We start from the raw sequence: 27,906 nt of genomic DNA, 5'->3' as shown, positions 1-27,906 counted from the left end.
ACTGAAGCTGAAGTGGACGCAGCTGTGGTCAGTCCACTGGAGATTGGTGGAGTGGCTGAAGGTGACATATTTGCTGGATGAGAAGACTGGGTCAAGCGTGTGGCCGGCGTGGTGTGTAGGGGTGGTTACCAGTTGCTTGAGTCCGAGGTTGGCCAGGTTGTCCAGTAGAGCAGTGGTGTTGCGGTCCTTGTCGTCCTCCAGGTGGAAGTTGAGGTCCCCCAGGAGGATGTAGTCGGTGGAATTGATGGCGTGGGGGCTGACGAAGTCTGTGATGTCTTCGCTGAACTGTGTGCGTGGTCCCGGTGGTCTGTAGATGAGGGTGCCTCTGAGCGTGGTCTTGGGGTTGGTGTGTATCTGGAAGTGGAGGTGTTCGGCGGAGGTGAAGGTGTCATCAGAGTTGGTCGTGATGCGGATGGTGTTCTTGTGGATGATGGCGATGCCTCCTCCTGTCTGGTTGACGCGGTCCCTCCTGGTGATTTTGTAGCCTTCTGGGACGGCGATGGCGACGTCGGGTGCTGAGGAGGCGTTCATCCAGGTTTCTGTCAGGAAGGCGATGTCTGGTGCTGTCGAGTCGAGGAGGTTCCAGAGTTCGACGGCATGCCTGTGAACGGAGCGGGTGTTGAGCAGGATGCACCTCAGGTGTTTGTTGCTGGGGCTCGGTTTAGTAGGTGCAGTGTTGGGTCGTAGGCTGGTGAAGCGGCAGGTCAGGCAGGTGAAGGGTCCGTGGGTGCGTCTCGGGGTGGCTCGGTAGCAGGCGGTGTTTCGGCCGGCGTTGAGTGCGTGGAGGGTTCTGGCATCGTAGCTGTGCAGGGTGTGCTGGCGAGGGCGAGGACCAGGGGGTCTGGCGCTGGGCGCGGTCCAGGCGCGGACGGGCGCAGACGGGCTTACCTTTGGCGCACCTTCGGCGCTCAGTCGGAGCTCCCGCTGCGCGCGTCCGCTGCGCGGTCGCTCTGGGGGCGTCATAAGTAAGGAGCCGGGAGGGAGGAGCAGCTGGGTGGCGGGAGCGGTCCGGCGAATGGAATCACAGGGGGGCGGGGCCGCAGGGAGGCAGCGGCGGGAAATCCCAGGAGCAGCGAGCGAGCGAAGGAATCTGCAGGCAGGAGGCGGCAAAGGCAGGCAGGAGCGGCAGCAGTGAGTGGGGCGACCAAGCCCTGTAGATCCTCCTCCGCTTCTTTGATCAATACACTTCGGTTTAATAAAGTAAGATGGGGAGGCAGGTCTTTTGCCTTCAAGGAGGGCCACCTATGGAATTCTTTACCACTGGAGCTTCGATCAGAAAACTCAGAACTTCACTTTCGTAAAAAGCTCAAGACCTTTCTTTTTCATTTATAGTTTGTCAGCTTTATCTGTTTAATGGTCCTGCATTAGTGCTGGGAGGCCTCCGGGTAGCCATGCGCTCTACAAATATCTAATAATATTAATAATAATAATAATCACATTTTTACATTGAAATCTGACGTGTTTTTTTGCAAAGTACCTAGCTGTAGATTTTGGCCTCTGGCTCAGCCGGCACCTAAGGAAACCTACCAAACTGTGCATTTCTGGAAAGTAGACACTTGGGGGAATCCAAGGTGGGGTGACTTGTGGGGCTCTCACTAGGTTATGTTACCCAGAATCCTTTGCAAACCTCAAACTTTGGCCCACAAAACACTTTCCTCACATTTTGGTGACAGAAAGTTCTGGAATCTGAGAGGAGCTTCAAATGTCCTTCCACCCAGTGTTCCCCCAAGTCTCCCGATACAAATGGTACCTCACTTGTGTGGCTAGGCCTAGCACCCGCGACAGGAAAAGCCCCAACACACAACGTGAACACATCACATTTTCCCAACGAAAACAGAGCTGTTTTTTGCAAAGTGCCTAGCTGTGGATTTTGGCCTCTAGCTCAGCTGGCACCTAGAGAAACCTACCAAACCTGCACATTTCTGAAAACTAGACACCTAGGGGAATCCAAGATGGGGCGACTTGTGCGGTTCTCACCAGGTTCTGTTACCCTGAATCCTTTGCAAACCTCAAAATGTGGCCAAAAAAACACTTTTTACATACATTTCGGTGACAGAAAGTTCTGGAATCTGAGAAGAGCCACAAATTTCCTTCCACCCAGCGTTCCCTTAAGTCTCCCGATAAAAATGGTACCTCACTTGTGTGGGTAGGCCTAGCACCCGCGACGTGAAATGCCCCAAAACACAACATGTACACATCAGATTTTCCCAAAGAAAACAGAGCTGTTTTTTGCAAAGTGCCTTGCTGTGGATTTTGGCCTCTAGCTCAGCCGGCACCAAGGGAAACCTACCAAACCTGTGCATTTTTTAAATCTAGACACCTGGGGGAATCCAAGATGGGGTGACTTGTGGGGCTCTCACCAGGTTCTGTTACCCAGAATCCTTTGCAAACCTCAAAATTTGGCCAAAAAATCTCTTTTTGCTCTCATTTCGGTGACAGAAAGTTCTGGAATCTGAGAGGAGCCACAAATTTCCTTCCACCCAGTATCTCCCCAAGTCTCCCAATAAAAATGGTACCACACTTGTGTGGGTAGGCCTAGTGCTCGCAACAGGAAATGCCCAAAACACTATCTGGACACAACAAAATTATCAAACACAAAACTACCTGTTTTTGCGGAGGGGGGCTCCTGAGTTTTTGGTCTTGGGCTCAGCAGCCATCTAGGAAACCTACCAAACCCAGACATTTCTGAAAACTAGACCGCAAGGGAGTCCAGGGAGGTGTGACTTGCATGGATCCCCCCAATGTTTTCTTACCCAGAATCCTCAGCAAACCTCAAATTTAGCTAAAAAAAAATCACACTTTTCCAACATTTCTGTGTGGGATCACCGCACTGGGTCAAATTCCCTACCACCCACCATTCCCCTCAGTCTCCCGGTTAAAATGATACCACACTTGTGTAGGTGGGCCAAGTGCCTGTGACAGGGAAGAGTCGAAATTGAGGGGGAACCAAAGCGAGTCGATAAGGGCAGTTTGGGAAAAAAAAATGTAGTCTGACAAGTGCAGCAGAATTTTTATCGGTACAGATGAGACAATGTTGGGTGGTAAGAATTTTGTGGATTCCTGCAGATTCCGTAAGGTTCCATCACAAAAATGTGTGGGAAATGTGTGATTTCCAGCACAGTTGGAGGTTTGCAGGGCATTGTGGCTAATAAACTGGTGCAGGTGCATGTGAAGCACACCACTCTGGAATCAACCAGATGTTTAGTTTTCAGATGTGTCTAGGTCCTGTGGATTTTTCTACATGGCAGGGCCCCAAAGTAAAAAAAAAGTGCAGCCCTCACCATTCCAAGTGGGACGATTTTGAGAGTTACCAAGCTCTCATGGCCCAAATGTAAAACCAAAACCCAAAATAATCAAATGTCCTCTTGCTTGATTTTAGTGTGTGAGGGAGAGCTGAAAGACTGTTACCCCCTTCAGTTTTGGAGGGGGCATAACCATGCCCATACTGGTTGGTAGCCACCACCCCAAAAGTTTTTTTTTTTTTTTTAATTCCCTGGTATCTAATAGGCTTTCTGCCCCCCTGGGGTGTGGGTAACGGGTAATGGCCCAATCTGCCCACTGGTTGGCAGAACAACTTTGGCCCCATTTATTTGGGGTGGGGGTATGGCCATACCCCCACCCTCTTATTTAAAAAAAAAAATCTTCCCTGGTCTCTGGTGGGCTTTCTGCCCCCCTTGGGGGCACAGGGGCCTTCCAAAAATAGGCCGTTCTGCCCCTACGCATGCCAGATATGGCCAACAGTAATGTGCCCCCATGGGGAGCGACCCTTGCCCAAGGGGCTGCCCCCCCCAAACAAAACACACACATACACACACCCACCAATCCCTGGTGTCTATTGGTTTCTGCAATGGGCTAAATACAATTTGACCCCGTGGGAGCAACCCTTGCCTATGGGGTCGCTCCCATACAAAAAAACATAAAGTTAATAAAAAAATACATATATCCCTGGTGTCTAGAAGTTTCTGCATAATTATGTTAGGCCGATCTGCCTTCGGGGGGGGCGAAAAAGCCTAAAATTATTTTTCCCCTGCTGGGGAGCAGCCCTTGCCCAAGGGTCCGCTCCCCTTATGCATAAGTATAGTGTCTAGTGGTTTCAGCCTAATTATATTAGGCCGATCTGCCCCCCGGGGGGGGGGGAAGAAATGGCCTAAAATTATTTGGCCCCCCAGGGAACGACCCTTGCCTAAGAGGTCGCTCCCCACACATAAAAAAAAGGCCCCCTAGGGAACGACCCTTGCCCATGGGGCCGTTCCCTTTATTGAAAATACATTTTTAAAAATTCCCTGGTGTCTAGTGGGCATTTCTGCTGCCTGATCGCATCGCGATCGGGCAGCAGAAATGCTTCGAGAGACATGAAAGGAAAGGTCTTTCCTTTCCTTTCATTTCTCTCCCGCCCAACCTCCTGGTCGGAAGAGAAATGCTTTTGCATTTCTCTTCCAGGATCGCGCTGGAAGCCGATTTGCGAGCTGATGTCATCAGATGTCACTGGGGTGGTGGTGGTGGGAGAGGGGGGTTGGGGGTGGAAGGGGAAGCGATTCTCCTTCGATCCCCGACTGGGGGGTGTGGGAGGGAGGCCCAATGGGGAAGCGCTAGCGCTTCCCCGTGGGCCGGGTGCAGGACGAGATGGTCTTGTCCCAGGCACACGGGAACCGTGGACCAGGACCAGACCAGCGTGACCGCGGCTCCGAGTGGGTTAAACCCACGAGTGGTGGCTCTCCTGTGCCAGGGGTCTCAAATGTTTTGGTCTGGCATTTAGCAGCCAAAGCACCAAAAGTTGTCATAGAGCCTTATCCCCTGGTTGCCTAACCTCCTGCTTTCTTGAAGTGTTGTGAGCCTCGCCACCATTGTCTGTAATTTGGGTCTTTTTAGGTCCTCCTCTTGGTGTCCCTTCCATGTACTTTCCTAAACATTCTGGTTCTGTCACATATGCTAGTCTGTATCTCAAAATATCAGGATCTGCCAGGTGGTGGAAAAACTTTATAAAATCCTTTGTAGGACATTTCCTTCCCAATCAAATTATACCACTCATCATATGTGTTCTCTTTGGCCTCCTTTGGACTTTAATCTGTGATCCAGAAAATCCATTCATGACTGCTGAGCATCTGTCGGAGTGTCCCTGAAATTTCAGAAATATGTCTCAGGAGTCAGACCAAAGCTCCTCAAACCCTTAAAAAAAATCCTTTCATGTGAGTGTACAGTTTGTGTAGTACCATATCTAACGTAAGAACTCTCTCTATGCTTAGAGGTCATATCCCAGTTATATGGACCTCTAGTGCTTCTCTACTTCCTCATGCATAAGTGCATACTCTTCTGCGTAGTGCATTACCAATGCCCATTAGTAAGCAATGCTACTTTATGGCACCACCAATTATGTAACCTGGTTCCACATCTTTTAATAAGTGGGGTTCAATCTTTGCCACTCTTCGTGGTTCATTCACATCTGTTTAATTTACACCATGAGCTATCTGTGTGTCATCCTTGTGAGACTCCAGATCTAATCTTTTCTGACTGTTTTGATGAGTCAGTAAGGCTTTCTTCTCCAAGGTCACAATTTTAGCTAATTCTCAGCTTTCTTGTCCTCAAACATAAGCGTGTGAGCTTCCAACTCAAAAGAAAACAAACTGTGAGTTGATGTGCTCAGTAAAGATGAGGATTCTTTTTGTCAGTCTTCAATGCCGCCTAATGGTCCTGCACTTCTTCCTTTACCTCCCCTTGCTCCTGTTCTGTATCTTTAGTCTTGTCTGTGAAAATCATTCCTTGTCCAACCTCTTCCTAGGTTAAAAGAGCTGTTTCCAGGGTGGCCTTCATTGCTGTACTGGCCATTTAGAGTCCACTTTCTTGACACTTCACCTTAATCTACACGATGGAAAGGCCTCACAGAGCAGACAGATCCATATCCAGGTTCCAAAAAAGTAAAGGCAGAAAATGTAATAAAACATTTCTTGGATCAGAAAACTAGGAATGATCCATTCAAAAAGGTAAAATGCCTATTAAATGCATTTTTAAGTGTGGGAAGAGAGTATTAATTCTTAACACATTAAGGTTATGAAGTAGCTACTGGGTAGAATTCCTATCCCAGTGATGAACCCCACTGCGAGATCCTAGATTATTACCTAGGGAGAGTAAGGTGTGAACTCATAATAAGTTAATAAACCAGTACTTTGTTTGGTATAATAGATTCACTGAGAAATCCAGCATTTTCGCCTGGTAGCTGTGGTAGAAGGCAACATGCTTGTCTTTCAGAGAAATGTATAAAATATGTAAACAGCATGAAAATAACATTAAAATAAGCAAAACAATCAATACAATTTCTAAACTAGTTTATCCACCAAAGACAAATTTGATAAGTACAATGACAGAAAAATGGTTAAACGCAGATCAAGTGAAGCATAAGAATGATTTTGAAACTTAAAATGCTAAAAAGCATCAAGAACCCACAGAGTATCAGTGTAGGTCACCTGACACAAGTGACGGACATATTATGCACTTTTTCAAGCCAGCCTCACTGGAGCAAAGGTGGTATACATGCAGTGGTCCACCCTGGTCAAAACTTTTATCTTCTGATTTATAATATGTTCTGGAAGTCAAAATGGTTCAGTGGGCAACGCCGGTTGCTGTGGCTGTTTAGGGTTCCTCAGGGCCAATTACAGTAAATTCAGGGTCCCACTAGAGCCTTGGGTTTTAGCAGCATGCTGGACAGATTTGAAAGGTTAGCTGCCAAGATAGTTGTGCTATCTGTGTACCTTTGTCACCCTTTCTATGCTCTCAACTTTCACCTTTGGATATACAAGAAATTATGGACCATTTAATTCTCCATCAGGACAACATTTAGTGCAGTGACTAAGGCAGGCCTACACAAGACTGGATATTGTTTTAGTGAGTTCATGGTGAAGATTGTTTTCTTGATGGGAAAAAACTCAGTGAGGACGAGGCTGAAAGTATTGCCAACAGAGTTTTTACCTTTTCTTGAACAGGTGATCCTTTAGAGGTCAGAGTTTTCCAACTTTTCTTGGATGCTCCAGTTCTTCCTACTTTCCTTAAGGACAGCCTCAAGGGTACAAAGCACAGATATATGTCAAACTCAGTGTCAACCACCATCCTAAGCCACGGTTCTACCATAGGTCCCAGTTCTCAGTGAGTTGCTGTTTTTTACAGGTAGGATATCTTTTGTGTCCTTTATATCCCTAATTCTAAAGGAGAGCACTTTGCATTGAAATACTCTTCCTTTTCAAGGGTGCAAAGGAGAGCATGTCCAGCCTTTAGTCCTCTTCCAAGTAGATGCAGGTTCTCCTACTTCTGATATGTACCAAGTCATACTGTGTTCAGAGGAGTTAGTGGTGGAAGCTCTTTCCAGTAGTGGACACCAGCCAGTGATTACTGACAATGTTTAACCCAACTGCTAGAAAATTCCCAAAGCCAAAACAGTACTTTTTTCTTTACTGCAAACTGTTAAAGTAACATCTACTTTGTGTGTCGTTCAAGTCGTAGGATCCCTATGTCAGTGTGTGGAGCTCTTAATCCTCCCCATGGGTTATCCTATTACAGTTGCAAAACATCATGACAAACCCAACCGTGTCTGCTTTGAAGGCCAAGTCTCATTCTGTGGTAAGACGAGTCAGCTTGTCTGGGAATAGACTGACATCAGAGGCCTTCCTCATACCAGAGTTCTGTTTACCTTCAATGCTGAGCAATATGGCATCTATGAGGTTCAAAACCTGTTACAGTGTAATGCCTACCTGCTGCTCCTGTTTATTCTCCTTTCTCACAGTACTAGATATCGTGGGTTCTCTAAGGAACTCTTGTTTACCATCATGCCAGAGATCAGCGTGCAGGTCAGGCCTATTGTTTCTTCTTAAAAATATATCACACCTCTTCAAAGTTAACTATTGCTGTTGGGGGAGGGAGTGTCTGGCAAAAGTAAATTAATTCCTGTCCAGGATTTCAGGCAAAAAAAAAGTTTCATTGAAGTGATCTTTTCAGCATAATTATCACAAATATTTGTTTACCTCTGAATCCGTTTTGTGATATTTATTACAACAATAACTGATTTTCCTATGTGCTTCTGGGCCAACCTATGAAAAAATTACTCCTATTCATAAGTGAGTTTTGGTCATAGGGAAATACTACCACAGTTGATGCATCCTCTCATTACAGGGCCCTAGTAGCCTCAGTATTGAGTAGGTCTAGCTTTGCCGCATAATGCATCTAGACCGGTCAGGATCTAGGCACTACATATCTTTCGAGGCCATAACCACACACAACTGCGGCGAGAGTCCTAAAGCCATGTTTTAGAATCACCTATGGGTGGTGTAAATTCACAGAGCATACATGTGGTATATGACTTTTAGTTTACTGTTGCATTTTCTGTGCCATTTTGCTGTGGTGTTACAAGACGGTCAGATATGTCATTTAGCTTTATCTGTTATTTTGTTTTAAGAGACAAAGCATGTACCAGATGCCAGATGTTTAGTAGTTTCCCAGTTTTCCGAGTTAAAATTAGCCAGGAAATAGTATTCCTTGAAAGTAAAGGGAAAACTGTGAGACCTTGCAAAATGTTGACTTTCCTGGTGAAAATATGGCAGCGAATGCTTCTACCACCTTTACAGTAATTGCTGGTAGAAAACTGACAATGGCATCCTCAAAGAACACCCTTCCTTTTTCTGTAAGAACAGTGCTGTCATTCCTTACTATTTCCCAAAACGCTGAACCCTAGATCTAAAATGTGGGTCCAGTTACATTACACTGGAATGCTATGCTGATATGTAGTTGTCTCCAAAGTAGGCCATTTTGCTTTACTTTTGGTGTGGTGAAACAGATGTGAATTAGTTTGCCTCACACCACTGCTACATTTACAGAACTGCTAAAACATATGGTACCACCATGTGTCATACAACATCAGCTCCTTCACACAGTCACCCAGTGAGGAGCCGATATTGCACGGTAAGTGAAACATTAGGCTGGAATCCTCTGCATAGAGTGGGTTTCTAGCTGGTGTTTGGAGCCTCTACACAGGCGAAGTCCATTACGGTGTGTAAGGACACCCAAGAGCATCTCTAGCATACTGGTAAGATTTTAGATTTCTTATTTTGTGGTGAGAGAGAGAAAGTATAAGTGTCTCCAGAGTAGTGCCCAAAACAAAGACCGTCCCACTGGAATCCACCCATTTTCTCACACGGCAAAAAATGTTTAGAGGTTGGCAGGTCTGCAGTTATTCATTAACCTTCTGAAGTTTTCTATGAAGTAGTGTATTACATTTACCTAAGTGAGAAAAGTTGACACCAAATGCAGAGTTTCAAAGTGAAAACGTATTACACCAAATGCAACAAAGTTTCCCTTCTCTTTCAGGAGCAAAGTACAAAAAGTATCTTGGCCATTCCGCGCATGTGACCAATGTTCGGTGGTCGCATGATCATCAGTGGATTATTTCTATTGGTGGAGCTGATCATTCGGTCTTCCAATGGAAATTCATTCCTGACAGAAAACTGAAGGATGCTCTTCATATAGCACCGCAAGGTGAGTCACTCTTGGGAGAGTTGGGGGGCAATTGCTGTGCTTATCAGGATCACATTCAAAACGTTGTCATAAAGTTGGCTGTCTAAGATCCGATATGAAAGTAAATGGTGAAAGCGGAAAGTATGTAAATATAAAACACAAATCAGTCTTATTATGTTGTGTTGTTAAATGTAGGATATTTTTCCATGAGTTTAAAGTGATCGATCACCTAATGGTATCTAAGATGTTGTCAGTTATGACAAATATAGCAACATGCTACCTGCATGATTTTTTTATGCTTTCCTTAATCTTAGAAAGTTTGGCGGACTCAAACAGTGATGAGTCTGATTCGGATCAGTCTGATGTTCCAGAGCTGGACTCTGAAATTGAGCAGGAGACACAGATCACATATCGACGCCAGGTAATTAGATTTTTTGTTTTGTTTTTGCATTGCATTCTTGTTTCAGTACATTGGCTAGATTCTGACTCCTAGATTTTTCTAACATTTATTTTGTTAGATGTGATCCCATGAGTTGTGTGCAGAAACTGTAGATTGGATATTGTTGGATGATAATTGTCAACACATATCTTATAGAGATGTATAGCTGCAGATTCTTTACCTTTCAGTTTCCCAGACGTCAGACTGGATATGTAAGTTTTGCGTGAGCAGTAACCCTGCGCACCGTTCAGAGGCTTCGTTCAGTTTCAGGTGGCATTGTCGGCATCATTGGCACCAAATGTGGTGTTGCGGCCACCTATATAGGCGCCATCTAGGTGCGCAGACATCAGTTTATTTCATTCAGAGACAGTTAGCGCTGACCTGGAGAAGAGCCACCCCTCTGTCTCTTTTTGACAGGCTTTTTTGACATTTGATATCTTTTGCATAGTGTGTCAAGAATGCCATCAAGAAAGGTAGAGTTTAAGCCGTGGGGTGCCTGTCAGTGAGCCATATCGGTAACGGACCCACACTTGGTGTGCTTATGGTGCCTCGAGCGCGACCATGACTCAAAGTTGTGCTCAAGATGGTGGGCCATGGTGCTGAATGCTTTGAGGGAGCAGTCCCTAAAGCTGCTTGCAGCCCTGCACTCGACACCAGTTATCGCGACTCCAAGCAGGTCTTGGCCGCGATTGAGAAGAAGGTCCACTTCAGGAGCCCCAAGTCCTCTTCCTCTCACTTAATGTCCTTGGGACACTCGGGTAAGAGGAAAAAGAAGAAAATGAAGTTGAAATAGTCTTAGACTCCACCTCATCAGTCAGGTGGCGTTCCAGGCATGGTTCTGTGGAGACATTTCCAGGTCCGATTCCATGTCTCCCCCCATTGCCGGGTGCCAGAGCGACCCCAGTCAAGTAAAGGACATTTACGGGGCCATGTGCTGCGTATTCGAGTGGGCCCACTACTCCAGAGCGCCTTAGGGCCCCTTCAGGTTCTACACCGATGGCTCCAGTCTCTGCTCGGATTGAGTACCACAGTTTCAGTCTCAGATCTGGATCTGGCAGTGGCCTTGAGGTGCCATGCCTGGCTGAGAACATCTGGCTTTTGGGGGGTTGTCCAGACCAACCTCATGGGCATGCTGTTCAACAGGACTTGTCTCTTCTGAGAAAAGGCAGACTCAGCGCTTGAAAGCTTCAAGGACTCAAAGGCTATAGCAAAGTCCTTGGGCCTCTCAGTGACACTTCGCCCCCGTCTGCCTTTCGTCCCTTTCATGGCTACGGAAGTGGCGTGTCACCATGCCAACCCTATGCATTTCTACCCCATGGGTCTGGTAGCCAGAAGTCATCCGCCACCCACTCCTTGGCAGCTGCAGCCTCAGTCTAAGCCCTCCTAGTTTGGTACTGCAAGACCATGGGTGCCCAGTTGGAGTGAGATTCCAACTCCCCATTGGCGGTCCATTACGTCGGACAAAGGGGTATTGCAGATCATTGAGAGGGGCTACTTCCTCACTTTCCAAACTTTCCCTCCACCTATATCGACAACACGATAATGGCTGGTGGAGGATCATCTGTCTTTGCTCTTAGAGGAAGTTACGGATCTCTTGGCCAAGAAAGCTATAGAGAGGGTTCCATTGTCAAAAGTAGGCAGTGGTTGTTATTCTCGCTACTTTCTGATTCCCATAAAGAACATGGGGCTTTGCCCTATTCCAGACTTCTAAACTGTCAATCCCTTCCTCAAGAAGGAGGAATTCAAGCTGCTAACCCTTTTCTGCAATAGACCAAGGAGACTGGATGGCACCGCTGGACTTGCAGGATGCATATTTTCATTTCCACATCTGGCCTGTCCACAGGGGTTACCTGGGGTTTAAGGTTAGCCCACAAGCACTTTCAATTCAACGTGCTTTCTTTTGGCCTTACCAGTGCCCCATATGTGTTCACCAAGGTGATGGTGATGGTGATGGCCGTGCGGAGATTAGGGGTGTCAGTCTTCAGTTATCTCAAAGTCTGGCTATGGCACCCATCTTCAGACTACGGTCGACATCCTGCATTCGCTGGGGTTCACTATTAACATGCCGAAGTCACACCTGACTCCGTCTTAGATGCTTCCTTTCATTGGAGTTGTTCTAGACATCTCATGCTTATCCTCCTGAGTCCAGGATATTCAGGCTATGATATTGATGTTTCAGCCTCTGTACTGGATCTTGGTGAGAATGACTCTGAGGCTGCTGGGCCTCATGGCCTCCAGCATCCTGCTGGTGAATCATCCCAGAAGGCATATGTAGACTCTGCAGTGGGCCCTGAGCTTTCAGTGGGCACAGCATCAGGGGAATATCTCCAACGAGGTCCAGATCTCAGAGGGAACTGCAAAAGACCTGCAGTTGTGGCTAAAGAATCATGATTGGGTCAAAGGCAGACTTCTCTCCCTACCCGAACCAGATTTCACAGTGGTGACAGATGCATCACTCCTGGGATGGGGTGGCCATCTGGGAGAGGTGGAAATCAGGGGGCTCTGGTCTCTGGCAGAATCCAGAATCCCTATCAACTTGCTGGAGCTCCGAGCAATCCGTCTAGCATTGAAAGTATTTTTTGCGATGCCTAGCAGAACACGACTGGCATCTCCATTCGGAAGTAGCTCAAGGACTCCTATAGCAATGGGAAGAGTCTTGGTTACATCTGTTCGCCTCCGAAGCGAACACGCAATGTCAGCAGTATTGCGTTTTGGACTTTCCAAGGAGGCAATCGCTCGCCAGAGCTTTTTGTCTCGAATACAATTCAGGCCTCCTGGATCCATTCCTGCCCATACCACTTCTGCCTAGAGTTCTCAAGCGAACAACCGAGTCCAAGTCATTCTTGTTGCTCCGGACTAGGCACGGAGAGTCTGGTATCCCAAGCTTCTGAAAATGAGCATCGATTCTCCGACCAGACTGCCCCTTCGGGAAGATCTTCTGTCCCAGTGGAGGGGATCAGGGGGGAGCTCTCCTCCTAAGCTTGTCAACTCTCCACCTCCTTGCGTGGAGATTGAGCAGTGACAGTTGATAGATTTTGACCTTCCTTCCAAAGTCTATAACATTATTCTGACAGCCAGGCGTCCCTCAACCAGGACAGTATACGCCTCAACCCAGACAGCATACCCTTGCCGATGGCAAAGGTTTGTATTATATTGTACAGAAAAAGCCTGTCAACCCTCTTTCTGCCTCTCACTCTGATATTCTTCTCTTCATTCTTACCCTTGTCCAATAGGGCTCTGCTCTGGGCACTCTTAAGGGCTATCTCTCTGCTCTTTCCACCTTTCTGCGGCTGCATGACCAACCCTCCTTATTTAAGTCCCCTATGGTAAATAGGTTTCTCAAAGGGCTTGTACATATATTTCCCCCCACGCCCTTTATCATACCTCAGTGGGATCTGAATTTAGTTTTCACCTACCTAATGTGTGCTCCCTTTAAACCACTATAAAATTGCCCCTTTCTGCTGCTTACCATCGAGATAGCCTTACTATTGGTGATAGCATCTGCCCAGAGGGTGAGTGAACTGCAGGCTTTATCATCCAAGTCTACTTATGTCTCTGTGTTTCCAGACAAAGTGACGGTTTGCACCAGGGCCTCTTTTATGCCAAAAGTTGTTACCCCATTTCCATTAGCCTGCCCACCTTTTATGTTCCTCCACATGCCTCTAAAGAAGAGCAGCGACTCCACCCAAAAAGAGCAATGTCATTCTACCTTGACTGCACAAAAGAGTTCCAAGTGGACAACCAAATCTTCATGGGCTATGTAGGAGCTAAAACAGTTTGGGCAGTACAGAAACGAACCATTTCGCGCTGGGTCATTCTCTGTATCAAGATCTACTACCCCGGCTAAAAAGCATCCTCTGGAGGAAAAAGCTGCGACCACATCGTTAGCACGTGGAGTCCCAGTCCTGGACCTCTGCCAGCAGCAACATGGGCATCACTACACACGTTTGACAAACACTTCTGCCTGGACAGTCAGGCCGGTAGGGACGGACTTTTCACTTGTTCGGTTCTGCTGGACTTTCTAGTATAGAATATTTATCCGCAGCCCACTGCCAGGATGATATGGCTTGGGTATCTATTCAGAGATAAGGAAGCTGCAGCTAGAAGTCTCTATCAGATGACCAAGTTACCTACCTTTGATAACACATTATCTGGTAGAGGCTGTATCTAGCTGCAGATTCCTTACAGTCACCAATGCTTCCTCGCTCTACAGACAGATTTCTAGGGTTAAGTTTTATCCCATTCAGGGCCCTAGTTTGGGCACACATTTGTCAGTACACTTCATGGCTCTGCCTTCCCAGCATGGAAATTTGTGAAAATTAACTGACGTCCGTGTGTGGCTCCTATATTGGTGACATCGATGTCACATTCGGTGCCAACAACGCCACGCAGAACCTAACAAGGCCACCCAGAGGTGTGGAGGGTTACTGCTCACACAAAATTCGTCCGGATCCAGTCTGATACTTTGGAAACTCAAAGGTAACGAGTTTGCAGCTATATATAATCAATCAGTTAATGCATTACCAAAAGTAAGTAACTTGTTCTTCATGACACGAGCCCCAATTTGTTTTTGTAATTGACATACTCAAAGTTAATGACAAACTCTTTTCACTAGCCAGAATTATGTTACATCTTTGAAAAGTGAAAAACTTGTCAACGCTGCAGAGGAAATTTTAAAATCTGCAATCTTTACTAATAAACTGCACAAGATTCTATTAAGGATGTGTATGTGCCCCTAGGCCAGTCAGCCTTCTCCATGCAATGTCCATAATGCACAGCGTTTCCCCTTTCAGACCTGGTCTCAAGTTTAAACAAGAGAACCCAATTACAAATACGGGACTACACACTTATGTTTGATGATAACTAAATATGTAAAAGTAATAGAAGTGTAACATTAACAATTACAGGTAACCTTAGTTGAAATTGTGCCCTTGCTTTAGGGAATCGAGCAGCACTATGATAATAATGATAATATTCATATAATGATAATAATTAAATCCTGTATGTGGCTTAGCATAGGACCATGTCAGTAGAAAGGGATTCCAGTTTAATGACACTCATAACAAACTCTGATTTTAGCACGTCTCCATGAGAGTAGTGGTGGGTTTCAACCAAACCCCAGTTATATGTCCTGCTCACCTTATGACTCTCTGCTGATTGGATTAGCAAAGCTCTTTTGCCAGAACCGCTGGGGACATGAGGGAATTATTACTACCTAACAGTTTAGGAGAAAACGAATTCCCCAATGTGTGAGCTATACCTCTCAGTGCATAAAGTATCAAATTATGTGGATCTACTATGTGGTGAATTGTGGAATTGCCATAAATGTTACATTGATATCACACTTAATTTTTCTCAGACATTTCACGGCACGGAGTTTACCAATAGATGCAGTATGACATTGGTTTACCATGTGTCCACGATTCATGGTGTCTTCCACTTTTAACTTTCTCTCCCACCCCTTACAAACCATTTTTCTTTCAGTGCAGTCTTAACTTGAGCTGTTGTATTACTTAGAGTAGAGCACCAATTGAGGCAGCGTAGCAGGGGATGGGCTGTGCTGTCATCAGCTTGGGCTGCAACCCGGACTCAAAGCAATGGTGGGCTTCTACTCCCCACTTGGGCAGTTGTCTCATTTTCATTTTTCTATATTGGTGTTTTATGTTTTTAAGGGAATGCAACTCCACATTCATGCATTAAACCCTTACATTCCTTTTAAATTACATAGGTGTCCCATATGGCATGGGCACACACGTCTTACCATCTTCAGGATGTAAAGAAAGTGGTGAGTTCACCAGATGCACAGACCTAGTATTATGAAATCCCATTTGGGACCAAAAGCAAACACTCATTCTTGACCAGTGATAGTTGAAGCAATTTCTTAGCCTGCACTGTATTGGCTCCTAACTGATAATTAATGGATTACTCGAATTTAGTCATAGTGAAAGCTGGTGCAAGCCTTTTTGCATTCTACATAAAAGTGTTTCTGATGGATACATCTAAACACAGGTTCCTCACTTTGCAATACTCCCCAGGTGCCAGAATGGATCAAAAAACCTTTTCTCTGGCAATGCTCCTGCGTACCCCTAGGTGGTGCCTTGCAGATCCGTGTTAACTCCGTACCATCCCAGAAGTGATGGAGCAGAGTTGCACACAAGTGCCATCCCTGCATGCTGACATCAGCTCCTTACTTTTCGCCCCATCCATCTTGGATCCAGAACTCTGCTTCTAACTTCATCAGCCTTCTTATGATACCGGAAAAACAAACAAAATCCATTGTATTGGGGAATAAAGTTCCTTCCTAAGACAACCAGTTTCAAACCATGCCACAGCTTTTGCAAATAGATGTCGGTCACAGTCTCACGCAAAGTTTGTCTCTGTTGCTTAGGGCACAACTTGAAGTTGTTCAGAGTCTTATTTGTTTTGTAGGGTGCTCTATATTGGAGCTGTTCTCCAGCTTAGCAACATAGGAACTACCCAGAGTTATTTGCTTTTTTGCATAATTTATGCAGCACTCTGTCTGAAAGGATATTATTTTAATATCTATCCGTCTGTCTATCTATCTGTCTATCTATCTATCTATCTATTTGTATGCATGTGTGTATATATGGGGAAACACCTGTTACAACACAGGCATTACCAAGCAATGCATTTAACATGCATCAGTTATCATGCAATGCCTTTACAACACAATGTCTTTACCACGCATGTCTTTGCCACTCATATACTTTTGTTACACATTACTTTAGTATGCAAGATAAATATATTTAACGTAAGTATGAGTGTATGTATATATATATATATATTTATCCAGTATTGGATCGTTCATAAATTCACATGCTTGAATCCTCCCCGTCGTCGAAGTGGGAGTCCCACTGTACATGAAAAGCAATAAGCACCAAATATTTTCCCATAGGCTATAATACCAATCAAATGACTCATATAGCCTATCTTTGTCCTTTTGTAAAAGGACCCAAACTTGGCTCCTGGCCAATCAGGCACCAGCACCCTCTAGAATACTCTCCAAAGAGGCTCCTTCCCTCAGATTTTCTACCGCACGTCGTGTGAAGGGAGTCTCCCTGAGCTCTGCTCAGTTTTCTCCTTCTGACAGGAAGATTTTTTCTCAGAAAAATGTCGGATTCTTCCAGGAAGGGCCTTTTCCGCCCTTGTAGGACCTGTGGCAAGAAAAGGCTGCATTTGGATGATCCACATAAAGACTGTTTATACTACTTATATCCAGTACACCAGGTGAAAGACTGCAAGATATGCCGCACTTTCTCTGCGAAGACCCTCAGAGACAGAGATGGTAGGCTGTTGACATGTTTACAGGTAAAATCCTGTACTTCAGGTGAGGAGTGTGAGTCAGAAAGGCTGCAATAAAAGGTCCAGATCTGAGTACCTGGGGCAGGCTGAAAGATCCAGGAAACGTCAAAAAAGTGAATCATAAAGAAGGTGCTAAGGGCGTACAAGGCTTAATTTCATCTGAGCCATCCTCTCCTCGTCGAAAGAAGGAGTCATGACACTGTTCTCCTTCATCTGAGCCTTCCACCTCTAGAAAGGTATCTATCAAATTTAAGTCAACGACAGTGACAACAATGACGGTTTTCACATCTACCGTCTCCACAGCCTCGTTGTCGATTACGACTACGTCGACGTCTGTGGTAAAAGCTCCTATTCTTTCAGTTAGACCACTGTCCATGAAGGCTCATCCAGAAAAGACTTTGGGGGTTATTCTAACTTTGGAGGAGGTGTTAATCCGTCCCAAAAGTGACGGAAAAGTGACGGATTTACCACCAGCCGTATTACGAGTCCATTATATCCTATGGAACTCGTAATACGGCTGGTGGTATATTCGTCACTTTACCGTCACTTTTGGAACGGATTAACACTCCTCCAAAGTTAGAATAACCCCCTTTGTCTCTGAAGGTAACGTCAACACCATCGTCGTTGATGACATCGTCGACGAGAATACCATCGACTGCAACACCGTCACCGAGAGTACTGTCGGCGACACCACTGTCCACAAAATTATTGTCCACAAGGATACCGTAGACAAGAGTACCGTCGACGACACCACAATCAACGAGGCCACCATCGATGACACCTTTGTCGATGAGACCGTCGTTGATGGAGAAATTGTCCACGACATCAGTTCCGTCGACGGGACCATCGTCGTTGACACCATCAAAGATGCCAATGGGTGCTGTAAGCCAGGATGTTATTCCTATTTCTTCTGGGTCTCCTGATCTTCACGCTACAGTTAAGATTACAGCAATGTCTAGGTCTACAATTTTATCCAAAGGATACTTCACCAAGGAAGGTAACAACCTTGCTGCCTAATCATCTTCTGGACCGGGAAGAGTCAGACGAGGGCCCATTTGGTGATGCACACAGCCCATCCCAGTTTCATGTTAAATATCAGGAGGATGATGATGATGATGAGTACAATCAATACTAGCCTTATTATTCTCTTCAAGGACGCTATTACCAACCTCCGCATCAGCCAAGAGACACTGTGCAGATGCCTTCCTCCTTGATTCAGGACTTGCAATCAGTGTTGCAGGATTACAAGAAGAGGTTCCCGACTGCATTGGAGGAACAACCGCCTCTTCCAACCTCTCCTGTTACACCAAGGAGTATACCTCCACCTCCAGCAACTCCTAGGTTGACTCCGCAGTCTACATTAGCCGCTCCCCCCAGAGATAATGTTTCTACGTCTGGGGATGAAGGAGAAGGAGACATTTCAGCACCACAACATCCTAGTGATGAATGGGACGATTATTTAGCCCCTACTTCTTCTCCACCACCACCTCCTCGTCCTTCAGATTCTCCACCCGGAGGATATAGGTTGGTTTCACAAATTGATGGATAGGGCGGCCACACGATTTCACTTGCCAACGTCGGTCTCACAGGAATGCTTTCTCTATGACTTCAAGGAATAAGCAAGAAAGTCTGTGAGGGCTATTCCTATTATAGACTTAATTTGGAGTGAGGGTATCAAGATCATGCAGAACACAGCGACTGTTCCACAAGTTCCACAGAAGCTTGACAAGAAGTATAAGGTGACACAGGACTTTCCAGTGTGTTTAACAGGGCATCCAAGACCAGATTCCGTCATCTCTCAAGCTGCCCAAAGGCGTTCCAAGAACCCGTTGATGCCTACATCTACTCCTCCTGATAGTGAAGGAAGACGACTGGATAATGTGGGCAAGAGATTTTTGTCCATGTCGGCTATAACTGTTCATGCAGCCAACTCCCTGGCGATTTTGGGTCGCTATGATCGCCAGATGTGGTCTGATATGAATGCCTTCATAGATATCATTCCCGAGAACAAGCAGTCGGAGGCACGGAAGATCCTGCAGGAAGGAGAGCATACGTCTGAGGAGATAATTGACTGTGCCCTGGAAATAGCTTCCACTGGTTTTCGTCAGCTGGCGGGAGTGGGTGTATAAAGCCGCCAAGGTTGGTTAAAAGCAACCTCTTTCAGACCAGGGGTGCAGTCCAGAATTTTAGACATGCCATACGATGGAGAGTCTCTCCTCGGCAAACATGTAGATGATGCATTACAGGCCATCAAGGCTGACACGGACACTGCTCGGTCCCTGGGTACTTTGTCAGTACTGAAAGCAGCCCTTTTAGGGAGCAAGAGGTAGGGGTTTTTCAAAATTTCGAGGCGCCTACCATAGGCAGTATTAACAGCCTCAATATAGACCGGCCTATCAGCAGCATTATAGGCAACCATCCACAGCTTCCTACGTTAGACAAGGCGGTAGGAGAAAACAGAGTTCCCAAGCCCGGGATCAACCTTGCAAGCAATGATTCTTGTCTGGCATCGGCTACGCTCCCACAGTATTTGCAGGGCTATCAAGTGGGAGCAAACATCTCCAATTTGCTTCAGAATTGGAAATGTATAACATCGGACAAATGGGTGCTGGATATAGTGGCTCGAGGTCATACGCTGGAATTTATACAAAAAACACCACACCATACGCCAGGAAGATCCAAACCACTTCATCTTCACATGCTTCGGCAGGAGGTTTTCCTAATGCTCGCCAAGGGAGCGATAGAAGAATTTCTGGTGCAACACAGAGGGCTTGGATTCTATTCCCGGTTCTTTCTAATAAGGAAGAAGTCAGGGGAATGGAGGCCATTCCTAGACCTCAGGAAGCTGAACAAGTTTCTAAGGAAGCAATCCTTTCGTATGATCACACTGTTGGATATCCTGCACCTTCTGAACCCTGGAGATTACATGACAACGATGGATCTCCAGGATGCTTATTTCCACATACTGATACATGTAAAGCATTGCAAATATCTCTGATTCACTGTGGCCGTGCCCATTATCAATTCAAGGTCCTCCCATTTGTCTTGAAGTCAGCGCCACAAATTTTCATGAAATGTCTTGCCCCAATAGCAGGCTTTCTCTGCAACAGGAGTTTTCAGGTCTTCCCATACCTGGACGACTGGCTGATAAAAGCACCTACATCGCAGCTGGCGTCTAAGGCTACCAACGTCTGCCTGGAACTATTTCTCAACTTAGGTCTAACGGTAAACTTCCAGAAATCAGTCACTCTTCTCACACGCAGGATAGTCTTTTTGGGTACAGAACTCGACACCATCAAGAGCAAAGCGTATCTCACAAAGGCACAGCAGCAGAAACTAACCAACATGGCTATCAGGATCTCAAGAAGAAAGTCGGTTTCAGTACGAGTGTTCAAGTCGCTTCTAGGCATGATCTCCTCATCTATCGGCCTAGTTCATCTGGCAAGGTTGAAAACGAGACCATAGCAAGAGGAGTTACAGCTCCAATGGACCCAATCCGAAGGATCCTTCGAGGATTTAATAAATGTTACACCAAGGATAGTAGAGACTTTGCGATGGTGGTCTCAGACCAACCATCTTTCTCAAGGGTTGACCTTTCTCACTCCAAAGACAGACTTCATTATCACAACGGACGCTTCATTGGAGGGATGTGGAGGCCATCTACAGGAAATGCGCTTTCAAGGAAGATGATCTGATACGCAAAGAAGAATGCACATACATCTGTTGGAGTTGAAAGCTATTTTTCCACGGATTGCAGGTTCGTCCGTGTTGATCCGTACAGACAACACAACAAGCATGTTCTATATCAACAAGCAGGGAGAAACAAGATCTCTGTCCCTCTCAAGAGAGGCTCAAGCTCTCTGGGACTGGCTCACACTGCACAAGATTTGAGAGAGTGGAGACTACAATACAGTGGGAAAGTGCCCAGAGCCCTAAGGCCACACAAAGAGAGTCAGTAAAAGACCGGGAGGAAAAAGCAAAAGATGTCAGGGCAATCCCCTCAGAAGGACTAACTCCAACAGCCACCATCCTGCAAGACTGTCACATGATCAGAAAAAAAAAAAAGTGGCAGTGTTGCAGGCAGGGAAACAGTTCTAAATATTGCTCCCACCCAGAGGGAGCAGCATTATTAGCTGCTCCCCGAGGGCGGGATCCATGCCAACTCCCATTGAATTCAGGGAGTTGGCTGGGACCATGGGGGCCTTGCAAATCCCCGGCGGCCCCCCATAAGTGTAGTGTGTGCACTGGGTGTGCACCAGGGCACCCAACTTTCCCTGTAGAGGGTCAGAGGGATGGGAACAATTGGCCTGAGGGCCCCTTCAATATGTTGCTATGCTCTGGGGTCCCTGGGGCTGAAATCAGCCTAGGTGTAGGGGCTGCGTGCCCCCTCCTCCTTCACAATTGGTACAGGCCCCAGGGGATGGGATCCCTGGGGCAGTAATCCACCTGGGAATGGTGGCTGCGTGTCCCCCTTCAAAATGGTGCCATCTCCAGGAGATGGGGTTTCAAGGGCTGAAATCGATCAGGAGACCCCCAAACAAGCACACTAGACCCCAGTGAATGGGGATAAGAGTGGCCCTGGTGGATGCGGTCCCCAGGGTCTAACATTATTGGGGAAGGGCGCCACACAGCCCACTCCCCTTTACTTCAGTAAGAGGCGCTGGAGATGGAGTCCTAGAAACCGATAACAGCTAAGGGAGAGGAGCTGTGCCTCCCATTTAATTTAAAAAAAATTAACAGCCCTGGAGGATGGGTTCCTCAAGGCCAGGCCCTATGGCCAGCTCCAGAAATTGACGAGTTGGCTGTATTGGGGTTGTTGGCTGCAGGGCCTGGCCAGTGAATAAATATACATATATATATAAATATATGGATTTCACTTAGCTTCCATATACGTACCTTGTGTTGTGAAGGTATGTGTGGTAAAGGCATTGCATGTCAAGTGATGCATGGTAAAGGCATGTGTAGTAAATGTGTAGTAAATATATGCACCTTATAGTTATGCAACCAAAAATGTGTATGTATGTTTAGTTAGGGATTGTGATTGTGACTGTAATTATGGTTAACACTTTGGCGGTGATTCTAACCGCGGCGGGCGGCGGTCGCCCCCCGCCATGCGGTTACCGCCAAATGACCGCACCGCGGTCACAAGACCGCGGCGGCCATTCTGGCTTTCCCGCAGTGCTGGCGGGTGACTGCCAAAAGGCCGCCCGGCAGCACAGCGGGAAAGACCCAGCAACGATGAAGCCGGCTCCGAATGGAGCCGGCGGAGTTGCTGGAGTGCGACGGGTGCAGTAGCACCCGTCGTGAATTTCAGTGTCTGCTAGGCAGACACTGAAATTCTTTTTGGGGCCCTCTTACGGGGGCCCCTGCAGTGCTCATGCCATTGGCATGGGCACTGCAGGGCCCCCAGGGGCCCCGCGGCCCCCCCTACCGCCATCCTGTACCTGGCGGGAGACCCGCCAGGAACAGGATGGCGGTAGGGGGTGTCAGAATCCCCATGGCGGCGGAGCGCGCTCCGCCGCCATGGAGGATTCTGTAGGGCAGCGGAAAACCGGCGGGAGACCGCCGGTTTTCCTAGTCTGACCGCGGCCGAACCGCTGCGGTCAGAATGCCCTGCGGGGCACCGCCGGTCTGTCGGCGGTGCTGCCGCCGACCCTGGAATGACCCCCTTTGTTTCTAGTGAAAGCGAAAATGCTTTTTTTCCAATAAACGTTGGCACAGTTTGAAAACTCTATATGATATTTTTAATCTCCTTAGCTGGCAGCAATTTAAATGTTTTGTTGCTGCGGCCATTAGTCCATCCTAGGAATCAAAACAGTGACAGACCAGAAGTAAGGACTAAGGGAGCATCCTCTGATCACATGAAAGATGGAGAAGGGCCCCACAGGTGCAGATCCTGCTCCCAAATGTAAAATAAGAACCACATCTTTTTTCTTGCAGGATTTGTGGATCCAATTTTAGGTCTCTGGATAAGCAAATGTGTGGGTATAACCACATTTTATCTGCAGAATTCAGTTCCTGTTTTTTTCTCCAAAAATCTAAAAAAAACACCCATTATATAGGTGTTTACATACCATTAGATTTGCAATACATTTTCCATGGTTAGTGATTATTGGCATAAAATTGTCCTAAATGTATTAAGGAGATTGAGGCCACATTTTTAGGGTGTTGCAAATATCCGAGTGTATCCTGGCACTAAAAGAGGTGGTGAGCAGATCTTTGCAGAAAACATATGCATTTTCAGTGAAAGAAGTCAAGTCTTAAGAGCATTTCAGAAGCCTACGTGATTTGGAACCAGACGAATAGATAGAGACAGGTAGTCTTTATTTAAACTATGTCATATCTTCCACACTGTCCCAAAAAACACTCTTCAGCATAAAAAAAAAATGCCTGAGAGACAAGGCATTCCTTAGAGAATCGGCAATAGGTGCTGTGTTTAACAACTAAGAATAACACCATTAAAAAAACATAGCACACATTTAAATAAAACACCTGTAGGGCTAGTGTTGCCTGTCAGCCTTTTAGTTTTGTCAATGCTTGTTTAGACATGGTTTTTCTAAAACGTTGTTGGGGCAGCTACCAGTCCCTAACCAATTTGAAGAAAAATGCTAAAGCAAAAATATTTTTTGGTCTTTTAATGCACACATTGACATATTACTCCCTGGCACTGGGGTAACTACTTTGTGTGCAGTTGTGCTCCTTTTGAAAAGGCAGTTAATCCGGTGGCTAAAGTGGCTGACACTTTTCCTCATATTTTATGCTGTTGCGGGTAGAAGAAAATATGAATGATGGTAAAACAGACTAATGGGTGAAGAGGCTGAGAGCTTCTATAAATAAATGTATTATATGTATATATATTTTTAATAAAGTCAAAAGGTCTTTGCTTATGCCAGACCTAAAAAGGACTTTTTAATACACAGCATAAAAGAACAGGCATTTGCAATGCAATGGGTCTTGCATTTGCGAGAATATAGCGATTAGCATTGTAAACTCCGAACCAGACTTTTCTTGCCACATAAACAGAAAATGAAAAGTAATACAATTTCACATAAGGGAGCCGATTTAAAGCGCCAAGCCATGTACGTGAAGGAGACTAATCAGAACAAGAACCCCAGTCCAGTTTCGTCTTTGCATAGTAATAAAAAAAAAACGAGTGTGATCGTGCTGTGTAAAACCTTGAATTTGGCAGGGAGTTCATGGATAAACAATAGAAGTAAACTAGTAGTTATGCAAAGCGCCCTATTACTGCCCAGTAAAATTGTGCTGCCTACGAAATAAAAAGTAAAAGAAGTCCTGAAACTATACAGAAAACATGGAGGCTCTTATGTTTTCAGTAGTTTACCGGTTCGCTTGAGGAGGGCTAAACACTGGAAAAAGCATGACGTAGGCATGCCTTTCACCAATGAAATCAATCAAATTTTCAAAGGCAAGCCCACAAACCAATAAAAGTAATGGGCATGGCATGGGTGTGGTTAAAAACCCACAGAGAGATTACAACATGGACCAGAGCGCTTGGGACCAGAGCGCTTGCTCGCTCACCCTAAAAAGGGGTAAACTTAGTTCAGAAGATGAAATGTTGATTGAAAAATCAGAAATCTTCAAAGAAAATATGAGGGAGTAAAAATAAACTGCCACAAATGCAACAATTATCAGTAGCTATCTAGAAGTTTGTATCTGTACTACACATTAGTTGTGCAGCAGGAGTAGTCAGTAGTGAGCGTCAAGCCAAGGGTGTTCATAGAGAACAGCAAGGCAGTGGGACAGTGTGCTTTGTCATTGAAGCAAGCTGCTTTCTATTGGGTTTTGTATGTGTTTTGACATATATGCAGCCACTTCATCAGGTTACGTAATTTTCACACAGTTTCTACTTCTGGACTTACCTCAGTTACTTCATTTTTCCTGAGAAGAGTTGTTGGGTAGTTTCCTTCTACTGCAATCATTTCCTTTCTTCAGCTGAAATTATGTTCAGAAGTATCTCTTGATGATGGTCCTCTTGGGTCAGCAGACTTCACTGGTTCTGGAATTCTACATGTTCCAGAGATGCTCTGGCTTCCTCATCCATCCAATTCCTCCAGCTTGCAGACTCTATCCCCAGCTGAGATGTGGTAATTAGTCCTTGTTCAGGAAAGTCCGGGGACATAATTCATGCCAGAGGGTAGAGCAGCGAATTCAGTGTTTCTTTAAAAGGTGCCAACAGGTGGGGATATGTGAAGATGTACAACATGCTTGGATCTCTGTAGTTTTAAAATACCATTAGACAACAGAGAGCCTTACTCCCTGCAACCTGTTCTGAATCTCTTGCCCACCCAATTAAACTTTCCTGATGGTCCTCTCAAATATACTTAATGTGCCCAAAGTGTTTTGCAGGGTCCTCTTTGGTGTTCTTAAATAGCTAATTTCGCAGCAAGGAGAAGCAACCTTTTCAGCTCGGCTGCCCACTGACAGCTGTCAAAGCACCTGATCAGACCCCTTCCACTTTTCCTGGACTTTTGTGCTTGCTCTCCCCTGCCTCATTGGTGTAACATGTCTTGGTTCTGTTTGCATCATCAAACCATGTGGATTTTCTCATATTTGTCAACATGGAGCAGGTACAGGAAATTGTAGATGGGGAGGCTTAACAGATTTTTCCTGTCTCCCCATTCCCTTTGGTGCTCCAGGCCAAACATCAATCAGGAAATGGGCTGCACCCTCCTACAGAGCACCAGTAGCTGCAGAGAAGGGCAGCATGGATAGTTTTCAACTACGCAACAATTTGGGAGGCAAATATCTATAGCAGATGTTTTTAAAGTACCAATTTTAAATCCATTGGATAGTGACTCTGGCCCAGTCTTTTAAGGCTCCCCGTGATCTAATCTTAGCATCCCATTCGTGTAATCCAATAGTTTAAGGCATCACCAAGTGTGTTCCAATTAATTCCCTCCTGTCATCCGAACCTAGGCCTCCACCGTTCAGTTTTGGCAGTCAGTTCCAAATGCATTCTAGCCTCATATGGGTTTCTTCTGGGGAGATCATCTTATAACACAGAAGAGCTTAAGAGTCTGTTGAATTCTGATCTTAGGGAAAAACACATTGTTAGAAATTGGGTTACTGGTTGACATGGGTGTGAACCGTGTTCAAGCAGCAATCACAATTCTAGTCAGGCTAAGGCACAAGCAAATCCCAAAATAATCTGTGCTCACCCCCGGTAGCTTGGCACACAGCAGTCAGGCTTAACTTAGAGGCAATGTGTAAAGTATTTGCAAAGCTTTAGACAGTAAAACAGTGAATATATGACACAAAAAGATCCCACACCAGGATAGAAAAACAGTGCATTAATTTAATAAATAATACAAGACCAAAACAGCAAAATTCCAATTAGTAGAAACAGAGATAGAGAATTTAAAATGTTTTAGAGAAAATGGTTCCAAAATGCATAAAGTTCCAACTGTGGAAATCTGGTCACACCGGACTGGGATAAAATCTCAAGTTGAGGCTGACCACGATGGAGCGCTGGCTGGCTACATGGACCCACTTTGGTTCGCAGAGCAGAGAAACGCAACTCCTGGTTTGTAGAGAGGTGCGGGAGTCTGGACCAAAGGTACACCGGTGGAGCAGCGAGGCTAACATGTGAGGGCCTGCATCCTCGTCAGCGATTCTGTCGATGGGGCTTGTGATGCGAACTCCACCACAGAGTACGCAGTGTGCAGTCGGGATGATGGGTCAGTTCCAAAGAGCTGCAAGGGTGCAATGCGGAGTCCAGACTTGTCAGTGTGGCTGCGGTTGATGAGATGCAAAGGCCTGCACTGAGGATGTGTCACACATGGTGGTTCCAAAGGCGATGTGAGTTTTTGTGACCGGTCCAATCCCTGCAGCAATGGAGATAAGTCACTTCTGCTTGGGGGTGCCCTGCACAGCATGAAGCTGTGTCTGTTCTGCTGGTAACATAGAGGCTGGCAAAGCGTCTTAGGCCTACTTCCAAGGGTCCAGGATTGGGTTGGCACCACTTGACAGGGTAGACTCACAGAAGGCACAGTCCAGGTGCAGATGCAATTTTGTTGAAAACCTATTTTGTCCCTGAGGCTTCAGATCAGGAGGCCAGCCAGTCTAGTTTCAAGATTAAATTGCTGGTACAGCTCTTTTTCCCTAGGCAAGAGGGCAGCAGGTCAGTCCAGCAGGGCAGCAGTTCCTTTAGAGCAGCGGTCTAGCAGCGTGGCAGTCCTTGTAGCAGCACACCAGTCCTTCATGGCGGAGTATCCACAGGTCCAAAAGTGTATTGAAGAGTTGGTGTCTGAGGTCCTTCTTTTGTACACAGTAATGCTTTTGAAGTGGGGAGAAGCTTCTAGAGGCATGCCTTAGAAGTGCAAAACTGTTTTCTCTGTCATGGCTCCAGACTAACTACAGGAGGTATGCAGCTCTTTGTGTGGAGACAGGACACACCCTATTTAGGTGTAGATGAGGCTGGGCCCAGCTCCTCCCTCCCATCCTGCCAGTGATGGCCCATCAAGTCACACCTACACTCCCATTGAGTGTGGTTGTCTATGAGGAATACACAAAGCCCAACTACCAACTGTGCTCAGTAATTTGACCATAGACAGTCTGCAGACACCAAATGGCTAAGGTAAGAAAATGCCAACTTTCTAAAAGTGGCCTTTTCAGAACTATAATTTAAAATC

At 46.0% G+C, this 27,906-nt stretch overlaps 1 protein-coding gene across 1 annotated transcript in view; it reads left to right on the top strand.

Moving 5' to 3' along the window:
- EML5 (EMAP like 5) overlaps positions 1-27,906 on the top strand; it is a 1,994,219-nt gene that overhangs the window by 897,376 nt on the left and 1,068,937 nt on the right. The window contains exons 11-12 of the mRNA XM_069208148.1: positions 9,346-9,513; positions 9,807-9,913. Of these exons, the coding sequence (XP_069064249.1) occupies positions 9,346-9,513; positions 9,807-9,913 (275 nt within the window). The remainder of the gene's footprint in view (positions 1-9,345; positions 9,514-9,806; positions 9,914-27,906) is intronic.

Source organism: Pleurodeles waltl, chromosome 9 (genome assembly GCF_031143425.1).
Source record: "Pleurodeles waltl isolate 20211129_DDA chromosome 9, aPleWal1.hap1.20221129, whole genome shotgun sequence".
In the NCBI taxonomy this organism is placed as follows: Eukaryota; Metazoa; Chordata; class Amphibia; order Caudata; family Salamandridae; genus Pleurodeles; species Pleurodeles waltl.
This window is presented reverse-complemented; position numbering and strand designations above follow the sequence as displayed.